Genomic DNA, 26,379 nt, shown 5'->3' with positions numbered 1-26,379 from the left:
GTTATGTATGAAATTTTCATTCATAATAATTTAAGAAAATAATGAAAATATACTTGACATTTGATATGCATATATTGTATAACATTTCTCTTTTATTTTTCTTAAACTTTTTTAAGTCTTCATAAATTTTATCTTTCATCATAACCTTTTTTTAAATGCATAAAATTCTTAATCATAATATAATACACCCGTCCCGAAAGTACTAGTGTTTTGTACTGATCAAGTACACAATCAAATTTGATCATTCCTTTATCATTTGCTCTTAAGAGCACTTTTACCATTAACTCCAAAGAGTCCCTTTATCATTGGCTCCGAAGAGTCATTTACCATTTGATATTCCTGATCATCATGCACATACAAGTATAATATATATCATAGGGCCTAAGTCATTCATAAATTCATATATATATTTGCCTAAATTGTTTCAAACTCGAATATTCTAATGTCAACCTAAATTTTAGTTAAAGAAATATGCCATCACATTTTACCTTTAAGGTTTAACACTTAATGTAACGACAAACATAAGTACAAAAATTTAACATTTATTGAATACTAAAAAAATGCATATAATTTTAACATATGAAATTTACATAAAAAATTTAACATAAAAGAAAAATTTAGAAACATGAAATTTACTTTAAAAACAAGTACCGTAAACTTAAACGACACCGCTTTTGCTTGAGGCGCCCCCTTAATCGACACCTATGGATAAATATAAATACAATCATACTAATCATTAATCATAAATATTTTTAATAATCACTTTAATTAAATTCTATTTTTGGATTTATTAAAAATCCAATTTTTATGAAACCTAAAATTAATTAATTTCATCAAATAATCATGCCTAACTCCCTTCTAAACCTAATTAATAGTTAGGTTAACTTAAAATTTTGGATTATTTGAATAAAAAATATTATAAAACTAAATATTTTTTGCCAAAACCCTAATTTTCCACCATTAAAATATTCCTAATATCATATGAAACAAAAATCGTAAAGGGTTTTCTTAAAAATTACAAATTATGAAAAATCTTAACTTTCCAATCTCAAAAATCTTTGGGGAAAACTTCGTTTTTATGATTAAAACACTTCCCCTAGCATTCCTAATAAGTTTCCCAAAAAAAATCTAAGTTTTTGTCAAACCCTAACATTTTCTCTTCCAAAATTTTAGAGAAAAAGAAGGATTTTCTTAACTTAAAAAATATCTTAGTCTTCTCTTAGCCTTCCTCTTTGATTTCCCCCAAATTCGGCCATCAGAAAACACCGTTGGAGCCGCCCACGAAATCACCCCATCGCCCTCTCCCGCCTGCCTCCTCCCTTTCGTTCGGCCGAACGAAATAATGGGGAACGAATGGATTTCGGTCCCCTTATGAATGGGCGGCTAGGGGTATCTGCAAAAAGTCTTAATTGCCCTCACATGGCTTATTTTTGTTTTAATATCATTAAGGGTACTTTAGGCATAATAAAACTTATATGATTTTTAACTACCAATTTAAGCGAAATTAAATATAGATTCTTTATACTAATTTGCTTGAAATTTTAAGCACTATTTTATAAATTTAATTTCATTGAAATCCGACAACTTTAAAATTTTACTTAAATGTCGTCTCGATGCATTGATCTGCGTGCAACACTTACGATCAACCATTTCGGGTTTTACAGTACCAACCCAATTGAAATGATTCAACTAGTGTTTGTCGTTGATTACAAATGATGCCCTTCATTTGAGGAAGATCTTGGCACGATATAACAACATATACCATATATAACACATTATATGATTGTAACCAGGAGAATTCAATGGTATGAGAAAATGTTCTTAAGATATTGTTGTTTATTTGATCAAAATGATTGTAGTTAGGTGACGATGAGTGATCAAAGGAACTATATTCATGTGATGGAGGAGGGTGGGACCGTGGTTAGGCGAAGCTAGTTGGTGGGGTCGTCGTCGGGCGATGGAGTTTGGAGGGATCATAGTCAAGTGACTAAGGGCAAAGGGATTGTAGGGGGTAATGAGAGTCGATATGACTGTAATCAAGCGATATTAGTTAGAGGGATCATTGTTGGGTGATGAAGACTAACTTGATTATAATCACACAATAAAGATCGATGGGACCATAGTCAGATGATGGTGGTTGGAGGGACTGTAGTTGGTCGACCAAGGTTAGTGTGATTGTAGTCGAGCGATTGCTGAAGGAAGGCTTGTAGTCTGGTGATATTGGTTGAAGGGATCATAGTTGGGCGATGGATGTCGGTTGAATTGCAGTCGTGTGGCTGATGCCAAAAGATTATATTCAATAGGTGGCAAAGTTTGGAAGGATCGTTGTTGGACAATAATGATTGGATGCCCATAGTCTGGCGACGGTGGTCCGAGAACCATAATAAAACGATGGTGGTCCGAGGATTATAATAAGAGGAAGACAGTGGATTGTGGGTGGCAGTTGATTAGCAAAAGGTCCGACGATGACGAGCGACGATGACATGTGGGTGGTGGTTTCCTGGGAAAGTCCAGTGGCGGTGGTTGATAGATAAAAGTTAGATGATGACGGCCTGTCTAAGGTTCGATGACGACAACTGCGTAGAGGAGGTCTAACGACGGTATGTTGGTATATGAAAGTTTGGACGGTGGCGTTCGAGCAGAGGTTTGACGGTGTCAGCATAGAGGAGGTTTGGCGGTGATGGCCATGCAGTGAGGGTTTGTTGGTGGTAATGCTCATGTGGAGATTTGGGATTTTTAAGCCTCAAAATTCTCTTTCCTGACTAATAAAGAGTATCAACCCTTCCCTCATGTGAAAAGTGATTGTCTATTTATAAAATTTTTAGATTGTCATGTCCCATAAATATGAATAAAATCTACAATATATCTTGAGCACTCTATCAGACAACCTATGTTGCCTATCAAAATCATAGATTGTTTGACTTTTATGTGTCTAAATGATGTTGGAATTAAATGATATTTGGTTTGTTGGATTCATCTCGTCAAGCCGCTCGATTCAATTATAAGTGTCATATTTGAATATTATTTGGTCATCCCAATTAACGGCCAAATGTTTCAAATTATGCTCTAGCCCTATTATTTGACCTCATTTTGTCTTCTATTGAATCATTGTTGATGTTGTTGGGTTCATCTCGATAAAATATTTTGCTTTGTTATACACTTGCTAAGATTAGAGTTTGTATCGTCCTGAGTTTAGTTTTGAAAATTTCTAATTTAAAAATGTCTTGAGATTCATGTCAGATGAAGGAATGTATAGTGAAATTTTAATAGGAACAGTCAATATAATTGATTTGGATGATGAGATCGTTCATAAAATTAGGTTAAATGTTTTAGGATGGCCCATTCCAACTAGTAACCCACCCATCAATAATACAAACAATTATTACGTCCTCCGACCGGACGTAGAGGAACGTCCAGTCGGAGGCCAAACTGGCAAAAGGTCTAAAAATATTACTAGTAGTTATACTTAATTCATACTCCTTGAATGAACATCTTTTGAGTTTGCCCACCCTAAAAAAATGGGCTGGATTCGCCACTGATTTGGATGATGAGATCGTTCATAAAATTAGGTCAAATGTTTTAGGATGGCCCATTCCAACTAGTAACGCACCCATCAATAATACGAACAATTATTACGTCCTCTGACCGGACGCAGAGGAACGTCCGGTCGGAGGCCAAATCGCGCCAAAAAACGAGAAATATCGAGCAAATATCGAGCAATACCAAACAATAACGAGGAATACCATCACTGAAGACCCAATACCGAGTTATACCGAGCTATACCGAGTTATACAAAAGTTCTACCGAGTTTTTCCTAGAAAAAACTCGGTACAACTCGGTATTGCTCGGTATAGCTCGGTATAACTTGTATTGCTCGGTATAGCTCGGTATAACTCGATATTGATCTTCACAGAGCGGTATTCCTCGTTATTATTAAATAATACCTAGCAATACTGAGTTTTTTTGACGTGACTTTGCCTCCGACCGGACGTTCATCTACGTCCTTACACCGGACCTAATAAAAGTTTCAATAATACGAGTATAAAAAATGAACTTTGATGAATAAACCATCACATTCGGACTCATAATCCTCCCGCCTCTGAAACTCCGAGTACATAATACAAACAAACCCGCATAGGAAACGCCCGCAAGATATACAAAATACACGCGACTTTTGACGTCCGAGAACATGCCAACGGCCAATTTTAATAGCTGCATTCATTTGTTATGCGGGAATTACCGCACGAAACACAAAAAAAAAAGCACTCACCACCGCATAGCCGGCCATCTTTTCCTCTCCTCACCTCAGCAAAAACCTTTACGTCCTTCCTGCGCACTGGATTCTTCTCACTGCTCTCTCCTTTCTAGCCCTAGAAAGAAAAAAAACTACCCGCAAGGGGCAAAAGACGTTTCCTTTTCTTCGACCTCCATTATCTGGACTTCGGTGCTTTTAGCATACGGAAGGGATCGCAGCTCGGCAACTGTATGTGTTTTTTTTTTTCAATGGTTCATTTCATTTTTCTCGTTTGCTAAGAAATTTGGCGTAACTCGATTTTTTGTTTTTTATTTTGTTTTTTGTTGATGTATTTGTCCTTGATTGATTTTTTTGTTTGCATGCTGTAAGATTTTCTTGGACCCAATCGTTTGGCTTTTTTCCTTTTGGCTGCTCTATGATGTGATACTGATTTTGTTGCGATATCTATATACGGTTTATGTGTTGCTTTTTGTTGGTTATGTTCTCTTGTCTGTTAATGTATGCTAATTGTATCTTTCCTTCTAATTTGGGTCTGGAATGATTCCAACTCGAAGCCCTCTTCTGTTTGAAAAATTGTATTCCTTAATTTTTTTTTAATTCCCTTACATAAATTTAGACGAAGTCAAATTTATTTCAATGAACATCATATGGATTTTGTAATTCTGACCAGGTTTTATGTATTTAATCTGCTAATTATCATAATTTTGTATTCCATGTTTTGGATTTTAGCGAAAAAATGGAGGAGCAGATAACGAATGCCGGAGCCTTGGATGGAAAGCCTGAGCTCTCACTATACGAATTGAGTCCTCTGAATGTAACTGCCACAGTAAGTGAGAGTGGTGGGAATGACTTTTCTTCTTGCAAGCCGTCCATATTGGATGAGATGGATTCATATATGGAGGACCTTAATGCTCGTTTGATAGTCTCAAGAATGGTAAGTAATTCTGTTATCAAAGGGATTGCTAGTGCCATAGAGCAGGAGTGTGCTGAAAAAATTTCCTTAAAAGAAGGGATTACAAATCTTAATAATAAGTTGCAATTTCATGATGCTATCTCAGAAAATTGTAAAAAAAATGCTATTTTCATGGAAGAAAATGTAGTGTTTAGCCATTCCACTTTAAACTCAAGTGCAATAAGTCATATTGAGCATGCAAACAGATTGAGAATCGAGGTAGAAGATTTGATCCAAAAGCTCAAGGACGAATTTGGGAGGGCAACGAGAACTGATCTTAGTCAATCTGATAATTTACATGTGGAGGCGGGACAGTGTAGAAGCTGTTCTCAGATAGAAGGTGTCCATAAATTTGAGATAGTGGAGGGGTGTATTCATTCTCTTGAAACACTGCTAACAGAAATGAGAGCATATATTGCTGCAATAATTTCCTCTGATAAAACTTTGATTTGTGAGCAGCAATCGGAGAATGATATTCAAATAGATAGTACTACAGCCATGCTTCAAAACCTTATTACAGGTTTGCAACATGAGTATGAAACAATCATCCATGATAAAAAACCTTTTATGATTGATTTAAAGGAGAAGTGGCAGAGAAAATCTGCTGAACTTTCTAATGTACGACGGGAACTCGAAGATTTGTATAAATCATCCATTAGTTTGGAACCGGGATTAATATTCCCGCATGTCAGTCATGAAATTTTGGAAGAGCGAAATGCATTGAAGACGAAGGATCAGGTCCATTGGAAGCCAGTGGGAAACAATATTGCATCCCATGGTGAAAATAGTCCAATTTTAATAGAGAATGTTGAGGAACTTGACAAGCCTATTATTGTCGATTCTCCCCAGTTGATGTGCATGACTAAGGAGGAGCTCATAACCTACTTTAAAACTGAAATGGCCAAGATGAAAAGACAACATGATGTTGCTTTGCAAGAGAAGACAGAGGAATTGTTCAGCATTAAGCGTTTGTTTTTCAAGGAGAAGGGTTCCAATCTTTCGAATTTTAAGAAAGACAAGGAAGCTGAGTTGATGAAGAAAAGGATTGCCGAAACTGTTTCCAAGTTGGATGACATTATTTTGGAAAATGAGAATATAAGTACTATTTTTTATGACGAAGGGTTATGCAGTTTTAAGGAGAAAATTGATGGTATCCTTTTAGAAAATCAACGACTAGCGTCTCTTTTAGCTGCTAAAAAGAAGGAAACTTTACATGACTGTTCCAAGGTTTTGGATACGTCAAATCAGTTAACAAATATATTTGTAGGTTTGGAGGATGTTGATCAGATAGAGAAACTCCAATGGGATACGGAGGCTTTGAAGATTGAAATGAGTTATAACGATGTTATAAATAAGAGTGCTTTGAGGCAATTGTCTGGTGAACTTCGAGATAGAGTTGAAGGCATGGAGATGGAAACCCAGGTTGATCGATCCATTCACGTTTTTATTCTTAAAGAAGTTGTTAGGGATGTTCTCTTCAGGATAAAAATTGTTATGATGAAATGTTATGAGGAGAAGGACTCTCTTTCAGAAATCCTTTCGGAGAAAAAAAAGGAATTATGCTTAGAACTTGAAAAGAACAAAATTTTGAAGGAGCAGATAGAATCATCTTCAACATTGTTGAAAATGAAGGAAAAACTTGCATCGGATTTGGAGGCTTCTGTAATTCAACAAAGTGAACAATTGGACTCGATATGCCATGAACGTGACATGCTGAGAGACCAGGTCTATAAGCAAGAAGTGATTATTGCAGAGACAAAAAATGAATCTGATCTGTTAAAGTGCAGATTGGAGGATAGATTTCATGATGTTGATAGACTCCAAAATGAGATAAATAAAATAAATCAGAATTTCAAGATTGTTTCAGATGCTTTATTGGATGCTGAGAAACAGAAAAACATTCTTCAATCCAAGCTTATCGAGAATCAAGCAGAACTTGCTTCAGAAATAAAAAAGGGGAAAGAGCAAAGAAAGCAGGTGAAGTTAATGCTTACTTTCATGTTAGAGTTACCAAAATCTTTGGAGGAATTGCAACATAAGATAATTGATATTATGGAGTGTAATGAATCAAGGTGTGATTTCATTCCTGATCAGTTGGTATTAACTTTTAAATGTATGCCTAATTTTTAATTCTTCTCTTGCTGCCATATGGTGATTTTTGACATATTTTGTTTCGATGGTCTTCATGTTATGCTCCAATTTATGAATGCTTGGCTTTGATATCAAGTTGCTTGTTATATTTTTGTTCACAGATGGATATGTTGCATGTGTTTTAGGTTTCAATTAATAATGCCGTGATGAACACAGTTTAGGGCTTTCCATCACGCATTTCTGACACAGATCAACATTGGGTTATGACAGGATTTTGAAAAATAATTAAGAAGCATTGCATTACCTGCAGAAGCTTTTTCTAGCTGATTTGAAGCGCTTCATACGACATGTTAGTGAAAATAAATGCCAATGTCCAGCACTTAATAAAAAAGTATGCCACTAAAACTAGATGCCTCAACCTTTTATAATGATAAGTTGATAACTGAACCTGTGAACCATGAAATATTTTGTTCTTTTTGTTTGATTTCATCTTTCAGTTGAAGGCCATCACTATATTTGGTTTGATTTGTTCCTTATAAAGCAGCAACAACAACAAGAACATCAAGCCCTTATCTCGCTATGTGGGGTCGGCTACATGAATTTTTTTCTCCATTGTGTCCGGTTAAGAGTCAAATTCTCATTTAGATCTAATAAAGAAAGGTTATTTCTAATATTTTCTAACCAAGTCTTTTTAGGTCTACCTTTACCTTTCTTAACATAGGATAAATCTAATACATCTACTCTCCAAACTAGTTCATCGTAAGGCTGCCATTTTATGTGACCATACCATCTAAGGCGACTCTCTCTAATCTTATCTGCCACTGGAGCTACCCCAACCTTTTCATGTATATGCTAATTTCGTATCCTATCTCTAAGAGTAAAGCGACTCATCCACTGAGCATCCTCATCTCTACAACACTTAACTTAATATTATGCTTCTCTTTTGTGCCTTTTAAAGCGATGAAGTTTATATATTCATGATTGTCTTCAAGTTCTTAGTCCCTTTCATGTTGCATTACTATCTCATATCTTTGTGTTTTGTAAATTAATGTAATATAAGGTTTATTTCAAGATATTACTATTTCTGTAGGATGACAGTTTAGTTGGTAGATATACTTCGACATGCAATTGCTACATCAAAACAAAAACATCCCTATTGTGTTCTTGAAATTTTATGATAATAGAGAGAGTGTTTATCTTTTAACATTGCACAAAAGTCCTGAACACACATATAGGACTAGTATGAGATACAAGATTTTTTGGTAGAAAATCCGGACAGGGAAAACCTCAGATATAGCTTACTTGAAACATTTGCATTATGTTTATTGAAAGTTATAATGCTTCACCCTTTATCGTTGTTTGAGGAGGCATGATTTTAAGGCATGAACCTTATGTGTTCTCTTGCATTCTCTTGCCATGATGGTGGAGTTGGAGGGAGGTGGTGTTCATGAATAAATGATGGATGATGTTGCTGTCAACTGACAATGATGAAGGGAGTTGGTGTTAAAGAACGAAAATGGTGGTGCCAATGGTCGGGTGATGGTGGACTTTGAAGGAAAAAATGTGTTAGTCCGGTTCACCCTGTACCGGCCCAGCTGGCCCAAGGGCTGGCTCAGGTTTACTGGAGGCGGAACATGTCTGCATCCCTTGCTCTTGGCCGCCCACATGGTGGGCCCCACTAGCATAATGGAATTCAAATTCAAAAGGAGAGGGCGGCTAGGTCTTGAGAGGGAGATTAGATTAGGGAAATTTTTGTATTAAGAGCATGAGATGTTTAGGGAGAGATTAGGTTTTGTTTGGTTCTCCATTAGGGTTTCTTGGTGACTTGGGCTCTAGACTCTCTTGTCTAGAGATTTGGGAGAGACAATCCTCCTCTCGAATTGATGATCACTTGTATCTTGTTTTAGTGCTTGTTTGACTTTGATTTTCGTATTGCAATCTATCATTTGTGCTGTTTTTCTCCATTATTTTGTGCTATTATCGCAGTTTTTCACCAATTCGTGGTACGTTTACTTGCGAACTCAAGTATTACCCTTAGGGTTTCTTGCGAACTCAAGCATTTCCTATCAAATTGGTATCAAAGCTAGTCTTGGGACCGTTCGGGGGTTGATTTGGGCGAATTCCTGCTGCTAATTTTTGGTCGGGAAAGGAGAAAGTTACTGTTTTTGTAATCCAAATCCAAAATTTTTGGATCTACAAAAATCCGGATTGAGATGGCGGCCAAGAAAGTAGATGTACTTGAAGAACGGTTTGAAAGGGAGATGAATCAAATCAAGACAACGGTGGAGGAAATGATTTCCTCCATGAAAGGACAAGTAGCCGATCTCCAGGACATAATGAAGAAAATGTTGGATATCTACAACCAAACGGTGGCTTTCATGGCAAAATGGGTGGAAGGGAAAAGCATGAATTCTGAAATCTGTAGGGAGGAAGATGAGGTGGAAATCATGGAAGTAGAAAGAAGAAGACACCATCTGGAGCCTGTCCAGAGGGAAGAACGAGGAGGTGGATATGGGGAACGTCAGGAGGGATACTATGGCCGTCGATGTGCTGATTTTGAAGAAAAAAGGGGGGAATTCGAAGGGGGTTTGGGCTATGGCAGGGCAAGGGAAGATCGGGAGACGTGGGGAGGGCCAAGTAATTGGGAGAGAAGAAGCTATGGAAGAATAAGGGGGAATGGTGGAGATCAGATGGTGATGAAGTTGAAAATGTCATATTTGAAGGGGAGGATGCTTATGGGTGGATTTATAAGGTGGAGAGGTACTTCGCCGTCAATGGGTTGACGAAGGAAGAGAAGCTGACAACGGCAGGCTTGTGCTTGGAAGAGAAGGCTCTGTCATGGTACCAGTGGAGAGACCAGAGGATATCTATCAGGAACTGGAGGGAATTCAAGGACTGCATTATAGAATGTTTCAAAACTGACCGGGGAGGAGATTTGTATGAGTAGTTCTTTGCTCTGACACATAAAGGATCAATAACAGACTACTGGGAGCGGTTTGAGCACCTGGCCAGTAGGGTGGAGCAATTATCAAATACTGTATTGGAGGAAAATTTCATGAAGAGGTTGAAGGCATAAATTTGAGCAGCAGTGAAGGTTCTGATGCCTTTGACTTGGGGGAAGCCATGAAGTTGGCACAATTAGTTGAAAATCAGAGAAATCTGGAGAGGGGAGCCATGAGTAACAGCATAGGGAGGACTTACATGATGACGATCACCCTTTTAGCTCCTAAAGGTCCAGCAACAGGAGGAAGTTGGGAGGCCATCAGGGAGAAAATAGTAGGAGGGAGTGGGAGAAATTTCAAGCAGCTGACAGAGAAGGAGATGCAGGAGAAGAGGGCTAAGGGGCTGTGCTCCAGGTGCGATGAGAAATATACGCCAGGGCATCGGTGTAAGGACTGAACTCTTCAGGTTCTAACCATCTGTGATGACGAGGAAACTGAGGGAGGTGAGGAGGGGTCAGAGGAGGAGATGGAGGAGAAGCTGCATTTAGATCTGGCCGATATTTTCCTAAACTCAGTGGTATGATTCACTACGAATCATGCCATTAAAGTGAAATGGGAGATAGAGGAAAGGGAGGTGGCGGTACTCATTGATAGTGTGGCTACTCACAATTTCATTTCCACTCAGGTCGTCGACCAATTGGGAGTGAGATTGGTGGATACCGGTTGTTACGGGGTAATGATGGGTATGGGAAAGATGGAGAAATGTTAGGAGATCTACAGAGGAGTGCTGCTGACTATCCAGGGGATTCAGGTGAGGGAAGATTTTCTTCCACTGGAGTTAGGGAGTACAAATATCATCTTGGGGATGAAATGACTGCAGACTTTGGGAGACACAAAGGTGAATTGGGGAACACTCATGATGGAGTTGATGGTAGATGAAAGGAAGGTGATGATTAAGGGAGATGCAGGGCTATACAAATCCATGGTTTCTCTTAAAACTATGACGAGGGATATACAGTTGGCGGGTGAAGGATATTTGGTGGAGCTACACAGTTTTGAGGGAGCTAGATTGGAAGAGGGAGGGGACATACCCCTCTCTATACAGCCGCTGATTCAACAATTCCAAGAGGTGTTTCAACCACATCAGGGATTGCCACCGCAGAGGGAACAAGAGCATGCCATCATTTTGAGGGAGGGTGTGTCACCCATCAGCTTACAGCCTTATCATTTTCCCTCAGCTTAAAAAAAACACAATTGAAAAGTTGATTAGAGAGATGCTGGAGGCAAGCATCATTAGATCTAGTATTAGTCCTTTATCTAGTCCAATTCTATTGGCGAAGAAGAAATATGAAGCTTAGGGGATTTCTAGTACTGACATGTTACTATAGAAGGTTTGTAAAGTGCTACAGCATCATAGCATGGCTACTCACTGAGCAATTGAAGGAGGATGATTTCTTGTAGGGAGAGGCGGCCACATCAGCGTTTGAGATCCTGAAGAAGGCTATGCCTACGGTACCGATCATAGCTTTGTTAGATTTCAGTTAGATCTTCATAGTGGACACAGATGCGCCCGAGTATGAGTTGGGTGCAGTGATTATGCAGAGTCATAGGCCCATTGCATATTTCAGCCAGGTGTTGACTGCTAGAGCCAGGTTGAAGTCAGTCTATGAGAGGGAGTTAATGACCATCATTTTGGTCATCCAGAAGTGGCGACCCTACCTACTAGGGAGGCATTTCATTATCAGGACATATCATCTTAGCTTGAAATACATGCTGGAATAGCAGATGGTGACAGAGGAACATCAGAGGTGGCTGTCCAAGTTGTTGGGGTAAGATTTTGAGATTCAATACATGCTAGGAGTGAAAAATAAGGCAACATATGCCTTGTCCAGATGTATGGGGAGCTGCAGACAGTGGCACTATCTATTCCTTTGATGCTAGATTGATTAGGACGCCATCAGAAAGGAAAGTGCTAGGGTTGAGGATTTGGGAAAGATCAAGGCAAATTTATTGAGGGAATAGGGTAGCCACCCAGGGTACTCATTGGAGGGGGGCAGACTGCTATATCAGGGGAGGTTATTGATGCCCCGGACTTCGATCCACATTCCAAACTTACTCTATGAGTTTCATGGGAGGGCTGTTAGGGGCCATTCAGGAGTGTAGAATACATACATGAGGCTAGATTCGGAGCTTTACTGGAAGGGAATGCATAAAGATGTAGAGGAGATGGTGGCCATATGTGAGATCTGTCAAAGGAGCAAATACCTGGCTATGTCGCCAGGAGGACTACTACAGCCATTGGCTCTACCAGGATGAGTATGGGAGGAGATATCCATGGGCTTCATAGATGGGTTGCCCCGATAAGAAGGTTTCATGGTGATTTTAGTGGTGGTGGACAGATTGAAGTATGCTTATTTCATCCCCCTCCGACACCCTTACACCACGGTGTCAGTGGCTTCAGCTTTCATCAGAGAGGTGGTTAGATTGCATGGAGTACCACAGGAGATTATCAGATGGAGATAAGGTGTTTCTCAGCCACTTTTGGAGGGAGTTGTTCAAATTACATGGGACAGTTCTGAAGAGGAGCACAGCTTACCACCCATAGACGAATGACCAAACGAAAGTAGTCAATAGGAGCTTGGAGGTTTATCTGAGATGCTTTATATCGGAGACACCCAAGCTATGGGCCAAGTGGCTATCATGAGCTGAGTACCGGTATAACACATCTTTTTATTCTGCTTCGCAGATGACCCCATTCAAGTTGTTGTACGGACATGATCCTCCCCATTTGCTGCACTTTGAGAGTAGCAGTACTCCAGTTTTTTCAGTAGGGGAGTACTTGGAGGAGAGGGATAGAATGCTAGAGGAGTTGAAGAGGCATCTACTGAGAGCTTAACATATTATGAAGAGACAAGTTGATGGGCATAGGAAGGACATCCAGTTTGGAGTGGGGAGAGGGTGTTCTTGAAGCTTTAGCTTGGGCTGATTGGATCTATTTTGAGCTTTCTCATTTTTGGGCAACTTTTTTGTGCCGCTTTAGAATGTTTCTAGGTCTTAATGTTTTTGGCGTAGATGGGGATCTTCGGCCCTTAGGTTTTTATTTCTTTTTGAGTGTTTGTAGCTCTTTGAGCATTAGCGGGCTGAAAATCTCCTTAAGGACTTGTAATTTTGACTTTAATCGACGCGTAGGCCCTTCCGTGGGTTTAACTTTAAAAAAAAAAAATCTAGATTCAACACTTTCAATGCTATGTTATTCTCCTTTTGCTTCTCACCTTCATCAATATGCCTTTGAGTCACTCATTGCTCGTAAGTAATTAGTGATCCAAAAAGATTGTTAATTGAATAAACATTTAAATCATTAAACTCTATAATAATAGTTATTTTTGCATCATAAGCAGCAACAACAACAACAACAACAGCATCAAGTCTTTATCCCACTATGTGGGGTCGGCTACATGAATCCTTTTTCTCCATTGTGTTCTATTAAAAGTCAAATTCTTGTTTAAATCTAATAAAGAAAGGTCATTCCTAATATTTTCTAACCAAGTCTTTTTAGGTCTACCCCTACCTTTCTTAATATAAGTCAAATCTAATACCTCTACTCTCCTAACCGGGTCATCGAAAGGCCGTCGTTTTATGTGGCCAAACCATCTAAGGCGACTCTCTCTAATCTTATCTTCTATTGGAGCTACTCCAACCTTTTCACGTATATGCTCATTTCGTATCTTATCTCTAAGGGTAAAGCCACTCATCCACCTGAGCATCCTCATCTCTGTCACACTTAACTTAGTATTATGCTTCTCTTTTAATGGCCAACATTCGGCACCATAAAGCATTGCAGGCCTCACTACCATCTTATAGAATTTTCCCTTAAGTTTGAGGGGTACATTTCTATCACATAACAAGCCCGATGCATTCCTCCACTTCAACCATCCAATTTGAATTCTGCTGATAATATCCCCATCTATTTCACCATCACTTTGAACAATTGATCCAAGATATCTAAAACGTGTACTCTTATTAATGACTTGATCGCCCAAAGTCACAATCCCTTCAGTAGGTCTATTACTACTAAAATTACACTCCATATATTCTGTTTTAGATCTACTCAAGCGAAAACCTTTAGACTCTAAGGTTGACCTCCATAATTCAAGTTTACCTTCAACTCCCTCTCTAGTCTTATCAACAAGAAGAATATCATCAGCAAAAAGCATACACCAAGGTACATCCTCTTGCAAATGTCTAGTGAGAACATCCATGACTAAAGTAAAAAGATATGGGCTTAAGGCTGATCCTTGATGTAACCCAACCGAAATAGGGAAATACTTGGTCAATCCACCTTGTGTTTGAACACAAGTAATAGCTCCTGCATACATATCTTTAATGATTTGAATATAAGCATTATTGACTCCTTTCTTTTCAAGAACTCTCCATAGCACTTCTCTTGGAACTTTATCATATGCTTTTTCTAAATCAATAAATATCATATGTAGATCCTCCTTATTTTCTCTATATTTCTCCATCAAACCTCTTAATAAATGTATGGCTTCCATAGTCGACCTACCCGGCATGAATCCAAATTGATTTTGAGAAACATTAGTATCACGCCGCAACCTATGCTCCATAACTCGCTCCCATAGTTTTAAAGTATGACACATTAACTTAATACCTCTATAATTCGCACAATCTTGTGCATCACCTTTATTCTTAAAAATAGGAATTAACATACTCATTCTCCACTCATCTGGCATCTTTTTAGTCTTCAAAATAGTATTAAAAAGTTTAGTAAGCCATGAAATTCCTTCATCTCCTAAGCATTTCCACACCTCTATTGGGATATCATCAGGTCCAACAGTTTTTCCACCCTTCATTTTCTTTAAAGCCTCTCTAATTTCAGTTTTACTAATACGCCGATAAAAACATAAATCTTTATTTTCATCTAGGGTGCTAAGGTCACTATAGTCAATCTTATTTTCACAATCTTCATTAAAAAGTTTAGCAAAATATCTCATCCATCTTTGTTGAATATCATCTTCTAAGAAAAGTATTTTTTGATCTTCATCTTTAATACACTTCACTTGAACTAAATCCTTACTACTCCTATCTCTTTGTTTGGCTAACTTATACATATATCTTTCTCCTTCTTTAGTATCTAATCTATTATATAAATCACTAAAAGCTAATGTCTTTGCATCGCATATGGCTTTCTTAGCATCCTTACGAGCAACTTTATATATTTCCCAATTATCAGAATTTTTAAAATTAAACTAATTTTTATAACAAAGCTTCTTATTTTTAATTTTTTCTTGCACATTAGGATTCCACCACCAACTATTTTTACTATTGGGAGCTTTTCCCTTTGATACTCCAAGGACATCTTTTGCAATATTCTTAATATCAGTAGCCACTTTTTCCCACATAATATTAGCATCCTCATGCACAGACAAAATCTTAAGATCTAAAATCTTATTTCCAAAAATATTTTTGTTAATATTCTTTAAATGCCCCCATTTAATCCTAGAAAATTGTTTTACTTTATTTTTTATTTTATGCCCCTTTATCTTAAAGTCCAAAACTAATAATCGATGTTGGGTACATAAATTTTCACTCGGAATAACTTTACAATCTTTGCAATCTAAACGATTTAATTTTCTAATAAGAAAATAGTCAATCTGGGTTGTATTATATCCATTTTTATAAGTGATGAGATGCTCATTCCTTTTCTTAAAAAAGGTATTAGCAATTAAAAAATTATAAGCTAAACAAAAATCCAATATGGTCTTGCCACCTTCATTCGTCGTTCCGAATCCATGGCCACCATGAATGCTTTTAAAATCATCTACCTCTCTACCAACATGTCCATTTAAATCTCCTCCAATAAAAACTCTTTTTTCAAGAGGTATATTTTGTATTAATTCTTTTAAGTCATTCCAAAAATTTAATTTAGAACTCATATCCAAACCTACTTGAGGAGCATAAGCACTTATAATATTAACAATCTTATCATCAACAACAATCTTTAAAGCTATAATTCTATTTCCAATCCTATTAATTTTTATAACATTATCTTTTAAACTCTTATCTATAATAACACCTACACCATTTCTAGTATGACTCCTACCTGAATACCAAAGTTTAAATCCTAAACTATCAATTTCCTTAGCCTTCTCTCCAACCCATTTAGTTTCCTGAATGCACAAAATATTTAACTTCCTATGAATCATAATATCTATTAATTCCATTAATTTTCCTGTAAGGGAACCTATATTCCAAGTTCATATCATAATTTTAGTTTCATGGACTAGCTTTTTTGCCCACATCTGTCCTTGATGTGGGAACCCTTGCCTATTTAACACTACACCCGGGCGCCGGTGCAGCGGCCCTTGCACACTTGTCACTATATCCAGGCCATACAGCGCGTCATTTCCAGGGGACGCCCTAGCATTAACACAATTTCTTAAGGGATTCATGTCATTATTATTCGACAAGTTTTACACTGGCTGCCGACTACCTAACGCAACCATCCACTTTTCTCATCCAAGACTTGAGACTTGGCAATGGTAGTGTTTGGTAAAGACTCAAAATTTGGAGAAAATTTGATCCCTAGAACTTTATAATCATGCTCTTGAGTGCTTGATTTGAGCCAATTTGGACTTAAATGAAACCTTTCTTGGTACCGTTGAGTTCATCTCGCCAAATTGCATTTTCTTGACTATGAATTTGCTGAAAATGAAGTTTGAGAGATCTCATAATCAATTGCTGAAGTTTATTTTCTAATTCAGATGAGTTTAGATTTTAAATTTACATTAAAATTTATGATTTTAAATTTAATTTAAAATTTATGTTTGATTAGATGAGTTATTTGGAGACATATCAAGCTCAAAGTTGGAGTTGCTTTTGATTGTAATGTTCTCCATATCTATTGCCTTTATTGTGAGCTGTGACCATTATATGATTATAATATGATGATGGTTTTATTAGCTACAGGTATCAATGCATGCAAATTTTTTTTGCCTTCAACTTAGGTGTTTAAATTTTTTGAATTTTGAACTTACGCTGGACACATGCGAATACTTCCGTTCATAATTTATGCTAAGGCTTCGTTTGTGACAGCTTTTGACCGCAGCTTTTTGGATGTTTTCATCCAAATTTTTAACTAAAAACTTGCTGTAACCTGCTATTGAAAGCAATAAGAAAGCTGTCCCCAAAAAAAATCTAAGTTGGCTATGCTTTTGGAACTTTGTTGGCATGATTGTAATAAAAAAATATCTTCTTGAATATTTGGTTTGACTTTATCATATCTTTGTTTTCACCTATCAACATTATGAAGAGTTACATTATTTTTCCATCGAACTTTGATGTCTTCCTCTATTTTTCAGGTTAAAGGTGTTGAGTTGTATAAGTGACAAGCTTTTACAGCGGGCGAAGAAGTTTCTATTGTACAAAGAAGTGTTTGAAAGAAGATGCGAAGATCTTCATAAGGCTGAAACTGAGGTAAATGCTATGTCAATGTCTCTTGTATGATGCAGAATTTCTCTCTGTAGTCCTAGACTTAGATGAACAAGTTTGAAAAATGGCATTAATTCAACTAATCGAACATGAAATATATACCAAAACTCGAAGTATTAATGATAGATCACAAATAATGGCTATAAGTTGTTAAAAAATACATGTGCAAATTATAGCACGTTTTGCAACACTCAATAAGAAGAAATGGTGATTAAGGTTTCATAATGTTGAACTCAAAATTTTGGGATAAGGAAAATTACGGTGATGATTCTTGCACTAAGTGACGCAAATTATTGCTTGCTTCTTGAAGCAACGGGGCATTTACCTCTTTAGGAAACATTCCTACTCAATTAGCAGCATAAAGCCTTTTTAATTCTTTCCCTTCCTTGCATAGTGAGTATTAGCTTTCATGGCCCCACAAGAGGGCCGAAACCCTCTCCCTGCTACTGCTCTGGTTCCCGCCCAACAGTTTTGCTAGGTTCGGTAGTCTTGGCCTGCTAACTGGCTCCTACCCTCCTCTGGCGTAACATATGATTTGTGCTGTTATTGATGCAGACATCTATCATTTGATTTTGGGACGAGCTTGGCAATTCTATATGGGTGCATAGTATGATTGTCGGTCTAATATTTATTTGTTTTAGTGGAAGGGCAAGAAAATGCGCCTAATAGCCTCAAATCCACCAAACTACTGAAGCAGAGCAATTGGCCTACCATGTTGTATCGGGCTTGCCAAGCTAATAGCGGAGCAACTTGTTAACACCTCAGAGATACCCGTGGCAATGCAAAATCTCCTTGAACAGTTTAATGGCATCACTTTGCTGGAATTACCAAACTAACTCCCGCTAGAGTGATCTATACAGCATCAAGTAGATCAAATTCAACACTTAACATTGCCAAATTTACCACATTACCGAATGAGCCCTAAATAGCACAAGATTTTGTAGGAAATAGTGGGTGATATAGTACAAAAGAAACTTATTAACCCTAGTTTGGGCCCTTGTATGGTTCCAACTTTAATTGTTCCAAGAAGGATGAAAAGCAGCGGATGCATGTGGATAGTTGTGCTATTAACAATATTTCCTGTTAAATACCATTATTCAATGTGACAATTAAAAGATTTATTAGGCAAGCTCTATGTCACCACCATATTCTCCAAACTAGATTTGCAAAAACAACTATCATCAAATTTGGATCCGATTGGGGCACTTGAATGGCAGACATCACGCCCTTTGGGTTATGCAACATCTCAAGTACATTTATGCGTGTGATGAAAGTGATATTCAATGCTTATCTTGGTCGATTTTGTGTGATATAGTTTGATGACATGTTGGCATTTATTAAGTACATATTAGATCATCTTCAACATTTCAAACTCCTATTCAATTCCTTGCAAACTCATAAATTCTATTTGAATTTACGGACACATGAGCTAGTAGTAAGCCAATTGCATTTCCTTGGTTTCATTATAAGAGTCATAGGTGTTGAAACAACATAAAAAATTGATGCTATTAAGACTTGATCGACACCCACATCCTTGAGCGAAGTGCACAACTTCAATAGATTAGCTAATTTCTATTGGCACTTTGTCAAATATTTCTGCTTCATTATGGCACCTTGATGTGATACCACATGCGAAGGAGCTTCTTAAGAAAATTAAAAGTGATTGACAATGGAATTACAATTAAGAGCTTATTGAGATAACAAGTAAAATCATTAAAGGTTCTTAGTTGTTAACTTGCTTAGGCGAAGGAGTACAAGTAGATTAACCAAAAACTCATGGATAACCAAGGATAGTAGCAATACCAAAAGCTATTAATCAACAATCCGTAATTTAATAACGAGAGTTTCACCTTGGGGATTGATCACTCAACTACACTAGGCTTAGCGGGAGAAGATCTTCAGCACACCAAACGATGCCATGAGGAAGGTTGCAACGCCGATGGTCTTGAGCCACGGAAAGGTCGACGGTGGTGGAGGAGACACGGACGGATAGCCGTTGACGGTCCACGAATAGTCCTCAAATTGCTCGTCGATTACGTCTACGAGCGTGGGGAGGATGCGATTCAAGTAGTCTTCAACGGTGTCGTCGAAATCAAAGGCCACATCAAAGAACGGCGATTGGTGGATGTCGACTTGACCTCGATCGTCATGCACAAATCCAAAGTTCCATTCGGATTTCGCCATGCATGCTTGGCGTCGGAGAATCTTCCACACGAAGAGAGGAAGAACGTGGTGTTGAAAGAGAGTACTTGTCGTTTGATAAGATGGGAGAGGAGGGGAGAGGGCCGGCGGGAATCTCAAGGAGAGAGGGTGGGGGCCGGCGGTTGTAAGAGGGAGAGAGCTAGGGTGAGAGCAAATTAAGTTGGATGCTTCTCAAAATGGTTTACTAAAATCTGAAATTTAATTTCAGGTTTTAGTAAATTTGGAGGGAAGTATTTGAAATAAATTTCAAATTTTGAATGTGATTAAGGGACTTAATGAGGGATTAATGAGGCCCATTAAGAGGGGAGGCCGGCGGCTTGTAGAGAGGGAGGGAGAGGTTTGAAAACTTAAAACTGAAATTTAATTTCAGTTTAAGTAATTTAGGAGGGAAAAACTTTGAAATCAAATTATGATTTCAAAACGGTCAAGACATTAAACAAGCAATTAATGAGGCGCAATTTGAAATTTGAAAGAAATTGAAACCTAAATCTCCTCTCCACTTTTGGTAAAACTGAAATTAATTTCAGTTTTATTTCCCTCACCATTCCCCTCTACATCTCCCGCCGGCTCCCCATTGGCTCCCCATTAAGGGAGCATTAATCCCCCTCCTTTAATTTGGGATTTCAAATCAAAATCCTAATTAAGCTTCCCTCCTAAAATTCTAAAACTGAAATCAATTTCAGTTTTGGCTACAACCCTTCTCTCCTTCCTCCCTTACCCCACCGCCGGCACCCTCCTTCTCCCTCTACATCCCGCCGATCTCCCCTCTCCCCCCCTTCCTTGGAGAGTTTGTGACGACAACCACCCATTCTCCTCTCAAACGATGCATGGAGGTTCCCGAATGGAACTTCGGGTTTGAGTACGACGAGCAAGGACGAGTAGACATCCTCCGGTCCCCTTTCTTTGACGTCGGATTCGACTTCGACGACACCGTTGAGGAGTATTTGGCCTGGATCGTACCCACCTTGATAGAGACCATTGACGATCACTTTTCAGTGTACACTTGGATCGTCAAAGGACGTCGCTTTGCAACACCTCCACAAATCGTGCCGACCTCTCCCTCCCTACGGATCTACGGCGCCGTCGCTCTAGGAGTGATCTCGTCCATCGTGTGGCTCTTCTTCTCCCAACAAGCCTAGTAGTAGGTAAATGAGAGTGGCCTCAAGGTGAGACAATCGCTTTGTTAACCTTGGGATTTTTGTTGTTCCTTTTCATTTGTTTTACGTTTATGAAAGTCGTTATTTTTCTCGGCCTTGCTAATTTACGTGTAAGTGCTTGTCTAGCCGTAGTTAACAATTGAGATTTCCGAAAAGCTTGAATTGGGAACGAGTTTTAATTTGGGTAGTTGATGCTCTAACTAGGCGAGCTAGCCTGCTGGTTGCTTTCTGGTTGCTTTGTAAACTGCTATTATAGGACTTGAATCTTTGCATGAGCAGAATGAAAACCTTGGGCCAAGTGCCAATTACAAACGGCCATGAGTGATTACCACATCCAGTAGGGTTATCCATTTAAAGGTAACGAGTTATGTATTCCTGTCACTTAACTTATATTTCAATTGATCTATGAAATGCATGTTGTAGGACTTGTGGCTCCTGTGGGGCGAGACAAGATGCTAGCTCTTGTTCAAGCCCGTTTCTTTTGGTTTTTACTGTGGTGGGACTTATGCCCCTATGTTGAAAAATGTCACGCTTGCTAGGCATATAGATGAAACACTTGAGAAAAAGGGTTGAGTAATAATGGAGAATGGTGGAATCACACCAATTGCCGACAACCCTGTCGTCGCCTTTGTTGCCTCCTTACTATCCTGGTAAAAGCCCAATGGATCTACCCACAATCAAATCACATAGAAGACAGCGTGGGCTTCAGACATAGTAGATACTAGAGTGCTTGCCAAGGTTTTGGATGATGAGATTGACGAATAAGGTGAAGGAGTGGAATCCATGGTTGAGGAGGAGGGGTTGAAGGGGTGGAGGGGATGGTGATTCGCAGATAATACAGGAATCACTTGAGGAAGAGTGTGAATTCGCTACTGGATAAAGACAACTTACGTTAGCATTACCTGCCTATCAAGTTGCTTACTTGAACTTACTCATACTTAAACTGCTTAACCCAGACAAGTGCTTGTAAGTTTCTATCAACCTCATATTTAATAAAAGAAATGAAGGGGTTAAGCTAGCCAGTTCTAATAATATTTGGTTCGTTGAAAATAAACCTTATCAGGTCCATGCTAGCCTACTTGACGGCTCCACAAAGAAGTTGAAGGAAACTTTACTGGTGAAAAGAAACAAGAACAGCTATAAGAAGCTACAATGGTCACCCACATGAGACAAATTATGAAACCAATACCTAGCCTGTACCCAAAAACCACCACACCTCACCTTTCCATAGGCTGGGAGGCTCTTAATAACTCAACTAACTAAAAACATTTCAAAATTAAAAATAGAAAAATCAAAATTCATAATTTAGATTCAAAATTTAAAACTCTAAAATTCAAAACGATTCTTGCATTGCAAACTTTTCGTGATTTTGATGATTGTAGACTTTAAGTTGTCCATCATTATACCTATAAATAGTTAGGCAATGCGGCTAAAAAATAAATAGGCAGGCCTTCACAGATATGTAATCAAAAGTTTCAATGTGCATGCATGGTCAAGTTATTCTTATATTTACGATATATTTATGGTTCTGGGGTTAATTTTTCACTTTAAATGCTAACATTATTCTTATATTTTGCTTGCTTGTCAGGTTGATCTTTTAGGTGATGAGGTTGATCAACTGATCTCTCTTCTTGGCAAGATATACTTGGCTCTTGAACATTATTCTTCAGTGTTACAGTATTATCCTGGGGTAATTATTTTTTTCTGTTATTTGTTGTTATCTTGCTTTATATATGAATGACAGCATTACTGGTTGGATAGGATCTTTTGTATAATTATAAAATAAAGAAGAGCTTCACCTTTATGATATGAATGACCACTTTTAGACTTTTTTTGTGACGGTTTTTTTACCGCTTCTTAAAGCAGCTTTCTAATATTAAAAATTTAAATTTTTATACTAAAAAGCTAAAAATATGCTTTAAAAAGCAGAAATAAAGCGATCCCAAAACACTAAAAAGATATGCCAGTGCATATCCGTTGCATGTCATTTCCCAGCGAAGGCAAGCTCTGTATGCCATCCGCAAGTTTCATGTCCCATATGGCTTCAGCTCTCAATTTTTGGGCATTGGGCATAGTCTGAAACATGTTATAAGTTCGTTGTCCTTCATGTTACCATTCCTATAGGTTACAAATGACATTTTGGTTTATAGACTTTTGTTTCTTATTTACTTCATAAACTTCTTTATCTTTGATGAACATTCTCAAATGTTATTATATTATCCAGAGACATTTTATTTGCAAACAGGGAAAAAGTTGGGTTAGGATATCCTGATTAAATTATTTATTAGGATGAGCTTTAAACGTATTAAATTTATGTTAAGATAAGTGCAAAATAATTTTGATTCATTATTTATTTATTACACTCATCTTAAAGTAAATCAATTGTTTTGAGATCTGTCTTGACCAAGGCTTCGTTTGGGACGGCTTTTTTAATGCTTCTTAAAACTGTTTTTTAGTGAGAAAAATTAAAATTTTTGTACTAGAAAGCTTCTTTAAGAAGCAGTAAGAAAGACCTCCCAAATGAAGCCTAAAACTTCGAATAGAATATTCTCATTCAAATTTTGTCTGATCCCAAAAAATTTCCCTCAAATACCCTCAATGTGTTCATATTTACTTCTTTCATTTCTTCTTTTTCTTGGTTGCCACAGCAGCGAACTGAGTTGGTTTTCTATAATGCTTTTAATCTGCTTTGTTTTTCATATTTAACAATATACCAAATTTTTTATTTATGGTATGGGCAAAACACTTGCAAAGCAACTTGTTACCTTCTATGTCTATGTGAATTATGTGCTATAGTTTTCTGAAATCCAAATGTGCTTGCTCTTTATGTTGATCGACCGTTTATTCATTTGCAGGTTATGGAGACTCTGAATCTGATTAGAAGAGAAATTAAAGGAGAATAATAAATCATTTCGACAAGTTTCTTTGGTGAATGGAGTAATTTCTTGTTCGCTAACCGATTTTGCTAGCAAATGGAATCTAATATTGTTATCCTTCTTCTGCAAACTGTCATTAACTAGTCCAGACTCCTGAGCCTGTGCTTCGATCAAACATACAGGAAGAGAGAAACTCCATTGGCAGTTCAGTTTGCTTTGAATTTGGTATTATTTTTTATCAGAAGATGGGAAGTTTTTATTTTTGTTTTGATGTTTATATTGTTTGTTTAGTTGGAAGTTTTTTGAACTGTAAATGGATGGGTAGAATTTTGAAGCTGTAATATGCATATTAGTCACCAGTATACAGACTTGAGTTGAAAATGCTTAGGCTTCGTTTGGGACAGCTTTCTTTCTTTTTAAAATAACTTTTTAGTACAGCTGCTTTAAAAAGCAGTAAGAAAACCGTCTCAAATGAAGCCGTAGTTACTGTATAAGCTGCTTTGAATAGAAATGCAACATTTTGCTACAGTTGGATTCCAGTAATAGGGCTTCTCTGTAGTTTGTTTTGAGCCATAAAATTCTTTTTGAATGACTACTTGGGATTGAATTCAGTATTATAGTCTATTTAAAATAATTCTGATTTTTGGATTTAATTCCAGCCATTCAATCTGAAATGTATGATTGAGATTGAATTACAGATTTCTGGAAAGAGGTGGATAAAGAAGGAAATGTTTTTCAACATTTGAGAGCCCTCTATTTAATACCAGATGGATAATTACAGGCTGTCTTATGTGAGTAATTATTACGTCCGATCAAATTCGAACGTATCTGAATGTATACCGAGTGCTCAATACCGAGTTTCAGGTGATGTGGCGTGTGGTTATTGGTCTATGAACGCGTTCGGTTGACCGGACGTAATAATTGCTCGTCTTATGTTTTGATACTTTCATAAAAAAATTCAGCTGATCAGACAATTTTGATTCCAGATTCATTATATGAATTTAAAAAATTTGAAAACAAATTTAGATTCATCTACACTCAAATTTTAATAAATTTATAATTTAATTAAAATTTTGATGAATCTAATTGGAGTTTAAATGAGTCAAAATCAGGCTCTTGATGTGTAATTAAAAACTTTGAAGAATTAATTGAAGGGTTAAATGATATTTTAATTAGGCATTCATGTGATTAAATCATTAGTCTCCATAAATATGAATCCAATGTTTTTATTTAAACCAAAATTTTAAATTTGGCATGCTTATGATTAATTGAAAGCTTTTAAGCGTATTAGAAACAACGGATTCATAACATTGAGATGCTTGAAATTAAGTATTTTAATTGCTTTTAAATTAATTTGAAATTAAGTCTTTGTGATAGTTTTTTTTAGCACTATTTTTTGTTGCTTCTAAAAATTTTTTTTGTAGAAAGTAGTAAGAAAATTATCCCAAATGAGACTTAAATTCAAAATAAGTACAACATATTCACAATGTGCCATTCTTGAAATTCAGCTCGTCTTTGAGATAGAGCAAGATTCATCACTAATAAGTATATACTTATGTACGAGAATATGTTAGATGAAGGGGTGAAATTGTGCGAGGCTCAATATGAGAAATTATTCTGTGCAGATTTCGAAATGTTCAGAGGCGAATCAGAATGTGCCATGTCACCCGGTACACAGTGGTATTTAGTTGTGGTACACAACAAATGAGTGACGTGACACATTCTGATTCGGCTCCGAACGATATTCGTATTGGCACAGAATAATTTCACCAAGATGACGATATGGATGTGAGTCATCATGACAATGATTGCTGAAGAATTAAGCTATAAAGTTTTATACAATACAATATTAGTCTATTTTTAGAAAATTCAAATAGAGTAGTTTAATCAATATAACAAATTAAGACAAAAATATATTATAGACAATTGATACATTCCTAATGACCTAAAATTAAGTTTAGTTAATACAAAGATGCCTTAAAAATATTTTTATTAGGGATTTTTTAATCACAATCTATTTTTTGTTTGAGATTTGTGTTATTAAGTTTCTATTATAAATTTATTAGACAATAAGACATTTCTTATAAAAAATTTTAGATGCCTGTTTCAATATTTTCTAAAAGTTTATTAATTTTGTTAGATGAATCATGATGAAGTTATAGGCTAAAAAAATGATGAAGTTATAGGCTAAAAAAATGATGAAGTTATAGGCCAATCTTATTTTCAAAATTTATGTCAAATTTTAAAATTCTCTCAACAACAAAATCAAGCCTTTGTCCCACTACGCATGGTCGGCTACATGAATCCTTTTTCTCCATTGTGTCATGTTAAAAGTCAAATTCTTGTTTAAATCTAATATAGAAAGATCATTTTTAATATTTTATAACCAAGTCTG

General features: G+C 37.0%; 1 protein-coding gene across 2 annotated transcripts; it reads left to right on the top strand.

Moving 5' to 3' along the window:
• The first annotated feature begins 4,223 nt into the window (after positions 1-4,223).
• Positions 4,224-24,579, top strand: LOC110093298 (WPP domain-associated protein). 2 transcript variants are annotated; one of them, XM_020818136.2, is made up of 5 exons: positions 4,226-4,483; positions 4,985-7,279; positions 17,620-17,734; positions 22,697-22,798; positions 23,964-24,579. In XM_020818136.2, exons 2-5 carry the CDS (start codon positions 4,992-4,994, stop codon positions 24,009-24,011), a joined length of 2,553 nt encoding a protein of 850 aa, XP_020673795.1. In that variant the 5' UTR covers positions 4,226-4,483; positions 4,985-4,991; the 3' UTR covers positions 24,012-24,579. The 2 variants fall into 2 exon arrangements, 1 of the variants encoding a protein (XP_020673795.1); XR_002302685.2 differs by lacking the exon at positions 23,964-24,579 and having other exon boundaries at positions 4,224-4,483; positions 4,985-7,184.
• Positions 24,580-26,379: the final 1,800 nt, after the last annotated feature.

This window comes from Dendrobium catenatum, unplaced genomic scaffold, assembly GCF_001605985.2.
Source record: "Dendrobium catenatum unplaced genomic scaffold, ASM160598v2 fragScaff_scaffold_743, whole genome shotgun sequence".
NCBI classification, from domain to species: Eukaryota; Viridiplantae; Streptophyta; class Magnoliopsida; order Asparagales; family Orchidaceae; genus Dendrobium; species Dendrobium catenatum.
Note: the sequence above shows the minus strand (reverse complement) of the source record. Positions and strands in the feature narration are given on the sequence as shown.

Excerpts from the sequence above, each read along its gene's own strand:
- LOC110093298 (XM_020818136.2), top strand. The coding sequence starts at position 4,992 with ATGGAGGAGCAGATAACGAATGCCGGAGCCTTGGATGGAAAGCCTGAG. Across the intron at positions 7,280-17,619 it reads ATGGAGTGTAATGAATCAAG|GTTAAAGGTGTTGAGTTGTA; the intron begins GTGTGATTTCAT and ends TCTATTTTTCAG. Across the intron at positions 22,799-23,963 it reads TGTTACAGTATTATCCTGGG|GTTATGGAGACTCTGAATCT; the intron begins GTAATTATTTTT and ends ATTCATTTGCAG.